General features: G+C 48.8%; 1 protein-coding gene across 1 annotated transcript; it reads left to right on the forward strand.

Annotated features, from left to right (window-relative positions):
• Positions 1-582: 582 nt before the first annotated feature.
• On the forward strand, positions 583-2,418 carry LOC123050980 (probable indole-3-pyruvate monooxygenase YUCCA9). The gene has a single exon (XM_044473704.1). The coding sequence runs from the start codon at positions 692-694 to the stop codon at positions 1,955-1,957; it is 1,266 nt and encodes a 421-aa protein (XP_044329639.1). The 5' UTR covers positions 583-691; the 3' UTR covers positions 1,958-2,418.
• Positions 2,419-14,087: the final 11,669 nt, after the last annotated feature.

Raw genomic sequence — 14,087 nt, forward strand, 5'->3', positions numbered from 1 at the left:
GTGCATGGTTTTTCCCTTAATTGACCAGATTAGTCCGTAATGCCAGTCTCATGGCGTGCAAGGGCACAGATCTCGATGCGGCAGCGTGCACGCAGCAGCAGATAAGCGCGCGGCGGCCGGCGTGCTTCTTCGACCTCCCCGAGCTGGAAACAAGGGGCCGTCCCCGCCGGGCGGGCGGGTGGTGGTGGTGTGGCCTCCTGCATGTTCTCCACGGGTAATGGTATCCCTGCATGTGTCCTCACCCGCCAGAATCTTGCATGCTGCACCATGCAGTCCCCTCTGATCTCTAGAAAAAATAAATTCAAAAACCAAAATCGAATTTCTCTCTCATAAGTGTATCTATCCCTAGAGAGAAGTTCATATTAGTAAACTAAGAAGAAGTTGGGGTTTTTGAAAAATGGCACTTAGATCCTATCAATCCCCCAATATCATTTGCTCCCTCCATGATTCTTCTACCTATCAGCACACACCCAACCTGCTTTCTCTCTCCTCACACCTCCTCTCTCTAACCTCTCTTTCTCCTCCCCTCCTCCCCTATTTAAGCACCATCAGCCCCTCCTCCCAAACCACCAACACACAACACATCAGCAGCAACAACAACAGCAGCAGCAAACACCTTCTTCAACCTCTCAGCATCCTCACCACCTTCTCTCAACCAGCAGCACCAAAGCAACCCATCAAGCAGCTAGCCATGGTGCTCCTCCCCAGCGATCGCCTGGACAGCCTCTTCTCCCCGCGGTGCGTGTGGGTGAACGGGCCCATCATCATCGGCGCCGGGCCCTCGGGGCTCGCCGTGGGCGCCAGCCTGCGGGAGCAGGGCGTGCCGTACATCATCCTGGAGCGCGAGGACTGCATCGCCTCGCTCTGGCAGAAGCGCACCTACGACCGCCTCAAGCTCCACCTCCCCAAGCAGTTCTGCCAGCTGCCCCGCATGCCCTTCCCCGCCGACTACCCCGAGTACCCCACCCGCCGCCAGTTCATCGACTACCTCGAGAACTACGCCGCCACCTTCGACGTCAAGCCCGAGTTCGGCAGCACCGTGCAGTCCGCCCGCTACGACGAGACCTCCGGCCTCTGGCGCGTGCACTCCTCCTCCGCCGCCTCCGGCGAGATGGAGTACATCGGCCGCTGGCTCGTGGTCGCCACCGGCGAGAACGCCGAGAACGTCGTGCCCGACATCCCCGGCCTCGACGGCTTCGCCGGCGAGGTGGCCCACGTCAGCGAGTACAAGTCAGGCGAGAAGTACAAGGGCAAGCGCGTGCTCGTCGTCGGCTGCGGCAACTCCGGCATGGAGGTCTCCCTCGACCTCTGCGACCACGGCGCGCTCCCGTCCATGGTGGTGCGCGACGCCGTGCACGTGCTGCCCCGCGAGGTCATGGGGAAGTCCACCTTCGAGCTCGCCACGCTGCTCATGGCGTGGCTCCCGCTCTGGTTCGTCGACAAGGTCATGGTCTTCCTCTCCTGGCTCATCCTCGGAAACCTCGCCGGATTCGGCATCCGCCGCCCGGCCATCGGCCCGCTCACGCTGAAAAACAAGTACGGCAAGACACCCGTGCTCGACACCGGTGCGCTCGCCAAGATCAGGTCCGGCGACATCACCGTCGTGCCCGGGGTGTCCCGTTTCACCAAGAGCAGGGCCGAGCTCACCGACGGCACTGCCCTCGACCTCGACGCCGTGGTGATGGCCACCGGGTACCGCAGCAACGTTCCCCAGTGGCTCCAGGGCACCGACTTCTTCGGCAAGGACGGGTACCCCACCACCGCCTTCCCCAACGGGTGGAAGGGCCAGTCCGGGCTCTACTCCGTCGGCTTCACCCGGCGCGGCCTCTCCGGCGCGTCCGCCGACGCCGTCCGCATCGCCAAGGACCTCGGGCAGGTGTGGCGCGAGGAGACCAAGCCCACCACCAAGCGGGCCGCCGGCGCCTGCCACAGGCGCTGTATCTCCGTCATCTTCTAAACAACCACAACGCCGGCTCCCTCCGGCGACGATCCATCGACGGCGACTACTAACCAAATCCCCTTGATTACTTTGTTGATGATGAAGATGTTGATTTCGTTCATTGTAAGAGTAAGAGTGAGAGAGAGAGTGAGTGAGTGAGTGTGATGTGAAAAAAAAAGATGTTAATTACCTAGGTTATACACTATGTAAGGGTAGGAGGATATACTACAAGCGGAGCCCTCTTGTCAGTGGGGAAGCGGAGTGAGCCCCTAGGGCCGGGATTTTTATTACTGTAGCTAAGGGGCGCCATGGTCACTGCTGTACAGCGCGACAGTCATCAGACACTTAGCTTTACCCAGTGATGAAAGATGAGGCTCATTTGACCATGTTGTAAAAATACCTTTTTTTTTCCAATTTTTATTTTACTGTCTTTGTGTAACCCTCCCTCAGTGAATATACATGACCAATGTTGTTAGTAACATGTTCTTCTTGTCTCATAATTTTTACAGCCTTTCTTTTTCACCGATTATTTTCCTTGAAAACAATTCACAGTTCCTTGAAAACAAAAATTTACAGTTCCTTTTCGCCAATAATTTTCTGTCGACACCATTTTTACAGCTCCTTCTCATTCTCTCTCTAGATCTCAGTCTCTCTCTCTCTCTCTCTCTCTCTAGGGTTACTAGTAGCATTAGCATCAGCATCAGCATCTGATAAACCACTTACTGAGGAAGCAGTAGTGGTGTCCCTTTGAGGGAGCCAAGGAATTCATTGGGGGAAGAGGAAGCAGAGCAGGGTGGTGGTGTGGGATGTGGAATCCCCTGGCTCTTGTCCTTTGGCTGTCTGACTGGATCTGGCCATGGCCATCCCAGTTGCCCTGGCTGGCTCCTGGTGCTCTGGGAAGTTAAATCAGAATCAACCAGATCTCACTCACTCTCACCCTGCCTCTGCTTCATGCTCCACCAGCTGCTGCCACCACCTGCTGCCTGGTGGCCCTCTGCCAAGATTCCACCAGTCATTAACCCCAAAGTCAATCACTAAACAAATCGCTTGATCAGCTAGCTAAGCCACAGTTGGTTACTTAGTTCTCACAGCTCTGCATCTGCATGCATGCATGCATGCACACCTAGCTCTGAAAGTCAAAACTCTCAAGTTTCACATGCACAGTTAGTACAGTTAGTTACCTGCAAGCTCAATATCTTCCTTCTTTTCTCAAAAAGAAAGGTGGACTTAATCATGGGGGTTAGGCATGCACCCCAATTATTATGCCATAGTTGCTAATTAGGTGCATATATACTACCGGCTGATCGATATTGTGGTGATCTCTTTGGGCTAGCTGCTGCTGTTTGTATACACAAAAGGGATGATGCAAAAGTTTCAGTTGAAACCACTCCACAGTTTCTTTTATAGAATGATACTTGGTACAACCCGATCCCCGTTTGCTCTGATCTGTCCCTATTAATAGCCAACAATAATCATCCCAGAATCAAAAGTCCTAGTTAATTTCTCCAATCAAACCCATGAACAAATCAACAAAATACAGAAAGAAGAAGAAGAAGAAAATCATTAGAGATGAGCTGAGTTTATGTGATGAATGAATAATCTCTCAACAGCAACAACAACAAAAAGAGAAATGTGATGGCGATCTGGGCATAATTAACTAGAGCATAATTATGCGTGAGCTGGGTGTGGGTTGTATCCCAGGTAGATGGGCGTGAAGCCCCCACTGAGCACTGAGAAGATCCCAGGGAAAACTAGGAGGAAGATCCCATCCCAGGCCCAGCAGCAACAAGAGGAGACCCCAGTGAATCACAGGCCATTTCAGATCTCTCCATCACCAGCTAGCTATCCATCACTCACTGCATCGACAGATTTGGTTGCCGCATGGCAGAAAAAGTTCAACCCCTTTGTTTCCCATCAACTTGTCCGAATTCCTTGGGTGGTGCTGGGAAGTTCACATTTCCCCCCCTTTTTTCATGCTAGCTGGTGATGTCGGGCCCGATAGTTTTCGAAACCGGACCGATGAGCGAACCGGTCGAGTAGCTGGTTCCACACTTTCGCTGGTCCGACCGTAGGCTTTGTCGATGGGACAGCCGCACATAATATTTTCAATTATTTGGAAAACCGGTTTGATTCATATTATTATTACAGGACCTTGCTCTGTTTTTTCTACAAAAATGGACTTCATAACTTCAATCTTTGTTCATTTTGTTCTCCTTTTCATCCCTGATCCCTAGCTTGATTGTTAATAATAGTAAAAGTGAAGAAGATGGGAAGCAGGAGATCCACCGGAAAGGGACTTGTCAACGATGAAAAACGGCCCTACCCTGAAATATTCTGCACAGCACAGGAGCAGGATGCACTTTTTCTCATGTTGCAATGGGGCACTCAACTCCAGTGATTGCAGCTGCAGCAGCGGCGCACTGTGCAGAACAAGGGGGACCTCCAATCTCAATGAACAAGAGTCACGGCCTTTTTTCTTGTATCTGGATGGGAACCAGCGATATGTACTAAGACCACCTGTTACGCTTGGTCCACACACACTGATCCCTCGCAAAAAAGACTTGGTCCACAGTAGTGATGTATAATCTCTTGAGAATCACTCTTGGATCGAGTGGCCGGTGTCGATTGCATATATGCACCCAGAAGCTCGAGGCGATGGCGAATGTTGGCGATATGCTCGCATTTCGACACTTCCACTCACGTCTTGTTCTCTCGTGTCCAAGACGTGGATTGTAAGAAGTGAAGTTCCCAATCATGTCTAGGAAGTCGATTGTAAGTGGGGTTCTCTGATGGCTAAGACGATGATTGTCGACAGAAGGTCTCCAGCTCGAGACCTCTCGGAGTCGGAGGCCGAGGGTGAGCCTCCTTTTCAAGAAAAAGAAAAGATAACTCATGACCTCTGATTCTAATTGATACCTTCTTGGTTCTAGCATGTAACAAAGTTAGAAATACCCTAGAAGAGAACTGGAATTTTTTTGGGTGAAAAGACTAATATGTTTGAAAGTTCACCGGAAGTACAACTTAGTAGAAAGGCCTACCGAATGTTGCCGGTACGCCGAAGATCTGGTCGCACAGAAAACTTTGTCCTCTTAGCCCGCGTCTCTCCCGCGAGAGATCGGGCATACCCGTGCGCCACCAGCCGTTCGAAAGGTTCACCAGAAGTACAAATTACCCCAAACTTAATAGAAAGGCCCATTGAATGTTGCTTCCAAGCCAAAGATCTGGTCGCACAAAAATCATCCCCCTCTTCGCCCGCGCCTCTCCTGCGAAATACCGAGTGTCGTTGTCAAAACCGGCAGACCTCGTGGTAGGGGGTCCCGAGCTGTGGATCTTGGATCGGTGGTAACAGGAACAAGGAAGGCGATGTTTACCCAGGTTCGGGCCCTCTTGGTGGAGGTACAACCCTACGTCCTGCTCTTGTTTATATTGATGGAGATGTATCAAGTACATAGCTGATCTACCTCGAGATCGTAAGTTGTGTTCTAAATTCTAACTCTAGGGCTAGGTGAATGCAATTGTGTTGAAGTCCCCTCTACGGGCTAAACCCCTTGGCTTATATACACACAAGGTAGGGCATCTAGGGTTACATGGTCGGTATCCAGGGGATCGCATGGAGGCGGTAGGAGATGTCTTGGAGTATATGTCAAGTTTTCGACAGGCACAGTCTTGATCACCTCCAGGCGTGTAGCTTCCGGAGTCCTCCTTAGTGAGAGTGTGGGCCCACTGGCCCAACCCGAGGACTATCGGTCGACTAGGTTAGTACCCACTACCGCAGGATGCTGCTAACACGACACTACGATCAGAGACCCTTCGACGAAACTGTGTGCGGTGCAATAATCACAAACGGTGGTGTAAAAGAACCGTCAAAAAAGGTGCAAAACGTTTTCGATGGCGGAGCCATCAAACACGGTTCAGATTTTAGTTGCGTGTGCGATCCAGGGCATACAGTTCAGTCCAATGAACTATTTGCGATGAGGCGGAACAAAAGAAATGGGCAGCCTGATGAAGGCGTGTGCGATATAGAGCATACGGTTCACTCGAATGAACCGTTTGTGATTAGGCAACACAAAAGAAACGGTCAGCCAGATCAAGGTGTGTGTGATTGAGGGCATACGCTTCAGAAGGATTAACTTTTTGCGATTAGGCAACAGAATAGAAACCGGTCAGCCAGATCAAAGTGTCTGCGATTGATGGCATACACTTTACATGGATGAACTGTTTGCGATTAGCCACAGTAACTGAAACAGTTAGATAAATTAACGTGTGTGCGCTAGACGGGCACACACATCTATTATATATAAAAAGTATTTGACGGGTTAACCAATAAAAAGAGAAATAAGCTAGAAATTACCACAATAATTAGAATGGCTCCGGTTTGTAAGAAGATTGTACCAAAACTTGACCCAAATTGGACTAGTTTTTTACCACAACATGTTGGTGCTATAACATAACACCATGCCAAGTTTCATGATTTTAAGGCGAGTTTTGGATTTATAGTAATTTTAAAACCAGGTTTCTCAATGTTTACTGTCGAGTCGGCACTGCCCTGGATAGGCTTTTTCCTCGTGGGTCCCAAATGATAAATCCAAATATGTGGCTACCATGCAGCTTTTCTTATTAAGAATTGTAGCCCTTGGTGTGCAAGCTGAAAATAAGTTTGTGGGTGTTGGTGGGCACTAAAAACTTGTGGTTCTGTAATGAACAAAGATCTCAAGGATCCCGCGAGAGTGATGTTCTTTGCCTATGTTGTGAATGCTTATAATATTTATGTATTAATTAAAGAAATGGCAAGCCATTGGCCCAATATGAAAGAAAATATGGGTCAAAGCCGAGTTGAAAAGGGCAACAATATCTAACTCCAGCGAACAAACAATACAAAAGCACGAGGATTAATTGCTCATTAGGTTTAGACAAAATCCAGATTGAACAGGACAATGACATCTAACTCAACCAAAGTTTTCGGCAGTCACAATCAAATGGATCGGTCTGATCCATAAAATCAAGATCAACGGCCAGAAATTCTACTGGTCCATGATGACAAGTTGTTGTAAATAGAAGCCGAGCACGATCAGAAGCCCTTAGGTCCACATGAAACTTCTTTTTATGTTGTTCAACACCTGCAGCCGTAAGAAATTTCTTGTTGAAAAACTTAATCCTCACGGACAATAGTGCCCTCACATTCGACATGAAGAATGTGACAAAGCTAGTGTTTGCATTGTTGGATGCATATCCTTCCAGTGTTACCGTCTTCAAACGAATGTCATGAGATCTGAGAAAATCCCGGTGCTTCTTGAACCATCAATTGGTTATACCTTTTTCCCATGTGTTAGTGCCTAAATAGAGATGAAGATTGAAAACAGTTAATGTCTAAAAAAGATTATGTTGAAAGAGTGATAGTTGAATGATTAATTATAGTACATTATATATGGGCTTTCAATGTGCGTGAAATCATCACCTTCATATACAAATTCTCCAGACATAAAAAGCATTGCGGCAAGGCAATAATGATGTTGAGATCAAAACACCACATAGTGATATATAAGGTCTTGACAGAATCCACCACCACTGATAGGATGGACAAGCGCTTCATTGAGCATAGAACATAATATTAGCATTGAAAGTGTACCCCAAGATGATACTTAACTTATGCGCACAAATGAAAAATGCAAATTACAAAAGTGTACGTGAATAATATACAATACCTCAATAGGTGTGGAGGCAAACACCATCTCGGACCATTCAAATGGATCACTAATTGCACCCAAGGTCTCCAGTTTAGGCGTAGAGACCACAGTTAATTGTGAAGGTTTATAACAACAATTAAGGAGCAACCTTTGAAGTGAAGGGGCGTCTTCGATGATGAGCTCCTGTCCTTCAAAATGAATTCCAATGCTTACAAGGTGAGACGACTTTATTTTGAGACAAGGGATATGGATTCCTATTCCAAAAACAAGCATCAAACGCTGCAGTGCAGGGCAGCTAGAGTGGTCCCCGCCGCCGCCCGAGGCCGTCCCCGTGGCTGCAACGACCCGCACACCACTTAGCACCGCGGCATGCGGTCCACACCGCCGCCCTAAGGTCTTCCCATTGTCGCCGCGACCTGCACGCTGCCGCTGCGTCGCCCCTTCGGGCCGTAGCGCCATGGCATGTGGTCCACTCTGCCGTCCCCGCATGACCCATCGACTCCCTTGGCGCAGGAACGCCATCGTCCGCACCGGTCTTCGTCACGCTTTGTTCCCCACCTACTTCGAGCATCGCCGCCGCGCCGGCGCCGCTGCCGCTCGCTCACACGTGTTGCACTGTCGTCCACCCCCGGCCTTCATCTTTGTCCAACACCAGTTCATTGCTAGCATCGCCGTCATCTTCCCCGACCACTTTGTCTACTTCGACCACCGTTGGTGACATAGGCCCCATGCCGATTGGCGCCGCAACCGTCGTCGAGTCCTCCTCTGTTGGCCCCTCCGACTCCTCCGACGTGGCTGATGATGTTTGCTAGGACTACGTCGGTATTTCCCCCCAAGAGGAGAGGATGATGTAGCACATCAATGGTAGGTATTTCCCTCGGTGATGAAACCAAGGTATCGAACCAGTAGGAGAACCAAGCAACAAAACGTAAACAGCCCCTGCACACAAATAACAGCCACTCGCAACCCGACGTGTTAAAGGGGTTGTCAATCCCTTTCAGGTAACGGCGCCAGAAATGGCTAGGAGATGGGAGGAAATTGTAATAGATTTAAATAATAGATCGCAAATAAAATAAAGTGCAGCAAGGTATTTTTATATTTTTGGTTTAATAGATCTGAACAAAAACGCAAAGGAAAAGTAGATCGCAAGGCAAATATATGAGGAAGAAGACCCGGGGCTGTAGGTTTCACTAGTGGCTTCTCTCGAGAAAATAGCAAACGATGGGTAAACAAATTACTGTTGGGCAATTGATAGAACTTCAAATAATCATGACGATATCCAGGCAATGATCATTACATATGCATCACGTCCAAGATTAGTAAACCGACTCCTGCCTGCATCTACTAGTATTACTCCACACATCGACCGCTATCCAGCATGCATCTAGTGTATTAAGTTCATGGAAAAATGGAGTAATGCAATAAGAACGATGACATGATGTAGACAAGATCCATCTATCTATTGCGGCAGATATTAGATCTCGTCTTTTTATCCTTAGTAGCAACGATACATACGTGTCGGTTCCCCTTCTGTCACTGGGATCAAGCACCGTAAGATCGAACCCACTACAGGGCACCTCTTCCCATTGCAAGATAAATAGATCAAGTTGGCCAAACAAAACCAAATATCGGAGAAGAAATACGAGGCTATAAGAGATCAAAGAAACTCAAATAACTTTAATGGATATAAAAAAGATATAACTGATCATAAACTCGAAGTTCATCAGATCCCAACAAACACACCGCAAAAAGAGTTACATCATATGGATCTCCAAGAGACCATTGTATTGAGAATTCAGCAAGAAAGAGAAAGTCATCTAGCTACTAACTACAGACCCGAAGGTCTACAAAGAACTACTCACGCATCATCGGAGAGGCACCAATGGAAGTGGTGAACCCCTCCGTGATGGTGTCTAGATTGGATCTGGTGGTTCTGGACTCTGCGGCGGCTGGATGAATATTTCGTTGACGCTTCTAGGGTTCTGGGATTTTTGGGGTATTTATAGAGCAAAGAGGCGGTCCGGGGGGCACCCGACGTGGGCACAACCCACCAGGGCGCGCTGGCGCACCCTGGTGGGTTGTGCCCCCCTCGGGGCACCCCCCTGGTGCAACCATGGCCCGTTGCCTTCCTTCTGGCCCATAAAAAAACATCGTGGAGTTTCGTGGCATTTGGACTCCGTTTGATTTCCTGCGATGTAAAAAACATGGAAAAACAACAACTGGCACTTGGCACTATGTCAATAGGTTAGTACCAAAAAATGATATAAAATGACTATAAATGATTATAAAACATCCAAGATTCATAATAAAACAGCATGGAACAATCAAAAAATATAGATACGTTGGAGACGTATCAGTGGCGTACAGCTTGTGCAGGTCCCCATATACGCATGTGCGATGCTGGCAACACCGACACGTGCCTTCGTCCCCGATGTGTTCCCAGGCCTGGCAAGCCTGGAGTGGCCCATCGTCCGTCTACGCATGCCCCGTGGTGGCAACAACGCCGCGTGCCTTCGTCCATGGCGTGTCCCCGGGTTTGGCAAACCCGGCGCTATGCCTCGTCAACATCGTCTTCTTTCCGGCGCACCACTACTTCGACACCACTGCGCCCATGACTAACTCGGCGCCTCCTTGCACCCGTGGCTCCACGGCGATTTCCTCGACACCGGCCACCCTGACTCGACATCGACCACGGCATTCCTTGCACGGCTACACTACGCATGCTCTCGGCTACCTCAGACAATGGCACAAAGGGCTATCACCTCGCTTTAGCAACTCATCGGCTTCTTCTACAGTCCATGCGTCCGCGACGCAACACCGTCCTCGACGCTCCCGCTGCGACCGCGGGGAGGTGTCAGGCCGTCGGCTGCTATTCTCTCCAGTCTGACCGTCCGCGACGCTTCTGTTGTTCGCAACGCTACCGCTACCACTGCGTGGGATGTTAGAGATATATTTGGGTTACTTGTATTTGGTATTATATGATTTATAATCCGTCTCCTACCTTATCTCTAGGAGAGACTTCTTGCCCTCCATCAATTCTCTCCCTATCCCTTCTAACACTAACAACACAAGATTGTTGTGTATATATGCGCATTTCTCAGTCTGGAAAATGCAGACCGGTGAGTCCCTTTCGTTATCTGAAAACCTTATATTTTTGTTGGGAGCAGAAAGAGACGGCTGCTGCATGGATCACCATCACGAGTAGTGGCCGATCCACACACATTTCCGTTGTGCACATCATACTGCAGGATCAGGATGGTTTAGCTTTAGCATGGGCGCCGTATGCCGGTGCTCCTGCCGGAGTATATCCGGCGAGTCATATCTGAAGTGACATGCATGCAAGGGCGTGCGTGTGTCCATGTGCTGGGGTGACGTGTCGGCATCATATTAAGCCGCACCGAAACGTGGAAATTCCTATTGGGGTCTCGAGATCACATGGTCAATGTGTTTTCTGAAAATATCCAGCCATCTACTAAAATTCGGTATGTGCGTACGTTATACCTTGATCTGCGGCAAGGGCCAAGGGCCACGTGTTAAATAGCACACATACCCTTGCAAGAACACTCGTATAGAAATCGGAAAATACATCCAAATCATTGGGTTGGCAAAGTCTTCTTACCCCTGCATTCACCGGGACACATCATGAGAAAGCTTGGTACCGCCTTCGGGCCTCCGTCTTAGTGGAGTAAACTTCTTGAAACCCCATGAGCTTACTGAAGCAGCGGCAGGGAAACTCATCGATGTAGACCAGAAGATGCGGCAGCCACGATCTGTGTAGCGAATCGCCGTTCCAGAGAAGAAACCACCAGGAAGGGCATGTGTAACGCCCCCAGGTTCGGCCAGACAGACTTAGAGAACGCAACTCTCCGAAATTAGCCAACCTTCGTCGGTTCGGACTAGAGCCAGAGGACCAATGCGCACAGCCGCCCAATCCGCTCCTTAAGATGGCTCCATCGAGAGAAACTTGCAGAGGAAAAACCCCAACCCAGAGAATCGGATCTGGAGACACAATACCCTCCACACGGCTCCCGACGATGCGAAGAAGCACCATCAAAACGAGTATAAGACCGGGGGCTAATGCCCATCAGTTTGACTTATTCAGGTCATATGAAGAAGATTTCTCGATCCTCAGGTCAGCCATTTTTCTTCCGACCTGAATCTCAGAGGCTACGACACTACGCGTGTTTCTATTAAGTCCCAAATTAACTGAACTACTCTCGAGCGTTGACGCCACATAACCTTCTCATGGTGATAGAGCTCGACCAAATGATCATTGATTTTGATCTTGGCATGTGATGATCCAACCCTGGTCGGTAAGTTTTTCAATGTCTCCATTTCAGATTCGAGTCCTTTCTATTTCCTGTCAGACATTGCTGAAATACTTATAATTTCACTTGTCAAGACGACCCGTGAGCCCTTGCATTTTTTGTGTGTAACTGCGTCGCGCAAGGAGGAGGAGATGTCCACCTTGAATGAACAGTATTCTGAAGCTTCAGATGAGACTCCCACATCACCTAATACCGTGTTGCTACTGACAATCAGCCCCATCCGCAACACGTAACATAATGGGCACCCGTAAGATGTCTCGGAGAACTAAGAGGGAACTGAGTGTTCTGTTACACCAATCCCAAAGCTATATCGAACCAAACTCAGTGTATGACCCCTCCAGCCCCCTTTATTTGAAAGTCCAGAAGTAACCATGATGCCCAAGTTCAACCAGGCCACAAACATCGACACAATCACAAAACCTTGGACCTGGGCTTGACTCATGTGCCCAATGCCCTCCTGTTCATTGGTCTGCAAGATCTTTTTAAAGTCTCCAATGCATAAACATGAAAGATCACCTTCAGCAACAATACTTTTGAGGACGTCCCAACTCTTCTATATATCTTGAGTTTGAGCTTCCCCCATAGATACATATGAGTCTTCATGGGTCTTGACAGCCTCATTAACTGAAAGATCAACATGGTAACGAGAGTAACCAAGAACTTGCATATTTATACCATTATTCCGAAACACACAAATTACACCGCTCCTACTGGTGCTACCAACTGCATAAACATTAACATGTAGCCTAGAGTACCTGCTAAATTCTCTACATGTTACTTGCTTTTTTGAGTTTGAAGAATGCAAAGAACACGACAGGAGGAAATTTCCTCGTGATCTCACGAAGCTCTCGAACTACCCTGGCTTTGCCTGAATCGCGACAATCCCTACTTAGAAGATTAATTGGTCCTGGCAGGACCACCCCCCCTCCACCCTCGGGAACCCGCCAATCCATTCTTGTACTTGTCATTCACTTCTCACTTTGTCCCATATTCACCCTATTTGAGTCACGGATTGAGGAAGGGCTTGGTAGAACCTGTGGAGCTGGTAAGGCTTGTAGAGCACTAGCAAGAGAGCGTACAATAGCCGCCATCTTCCCATGCATGGTTGCGGAAAGTGGATCCTCTTGCTTTGACCCCCCTATTTTTGTTCAGATCTGCATCAAGCTTCTCTGGATCATCACCACCCGTGAAGTGTGGTCACCCTCAGAGTCATACTCCATGTCTTCATCCATGGAGCCGCTACCAGCCTGACTGCCCTCGCGTCTCCCTTCTCGGTACCTTCTTCTGCCACCTCGGTAATTAGGGTTCCATCCCCACGCAACTCGGATGTCTTGGAAAATGACTGCCGACAGTGAATAAACCCCGTCAAAACATGCTCCTTTTATACACGACCAAACTTCCCACAAACAACGCACTAATCCAGGAGTCTCTTACCCTGTAGATTTCCCTCTTGCTTCCCCCAACCAGCGAGTGGCTTCCACACATCAATCTTTAGTCGAGTGTAGAAAAAAACTGCAAAATCAAAGGAGCTCCCTTAGTAGCAAAGAACTCCCCGACCTTTGCAGCCAGGGAGGGCACCAAATGGTTGTACCCATCTAGAAAATCATGAATCTGGATCCACATGTGTCAGGTGATTGAGCTCAATGGTCGACGGCTTAGTGAAACCATCATATGGTGCCATGAGAATGCTATTGCCGCGAAAGGACCAAGAGCCACCATTCATCACCTTCTCCCAATCTCCGAGCCAGGAGAATTGCATACTATATAGATTCTCATCCAGCGGCTTGATCCAAACCTCATGCGGCAAGGCATCCTCATTGACGATCACTTCGACCAGATCCTCCTCTGTCAGGCACTGAGGCACATGATCTTCACCATACTCTCTAAATCCTCCTACTCCGCCATACCAGACGACGAAGCGCCATCGCAAGAGAAACTCATGAACAAATCAGGAAACCCTAACAAAAGTTCCAAGGCCGGGAAGCGGTGCAAAGGCCGCTCCTTAATCAGCAAGGTTAAGACAATCTCAACATAGACGTGAGGAAAAACCCTAACAGCCAGCACCTGAAGGAAAAGTCTTGCGGCAAAAATCTGGACCATTTCTCAACTTATTGAATTGGAATGAACTATTCTTAG

Source organism: Triticum aestivum, chromosome 2D (assembly GCF_018294505.1).
Source record: "Triticum aestivum cultivar Chinese Spring chromosome 2D, IWGSC CS RefSeq v2.1, whole genome shotgun sequence".
Lineage (NCBI taxonomy): Eukaryota > Viridiplantae > Streptophyta > Magnoliopsida > Poales > Poaceae > Triticum > Triticum aestivum.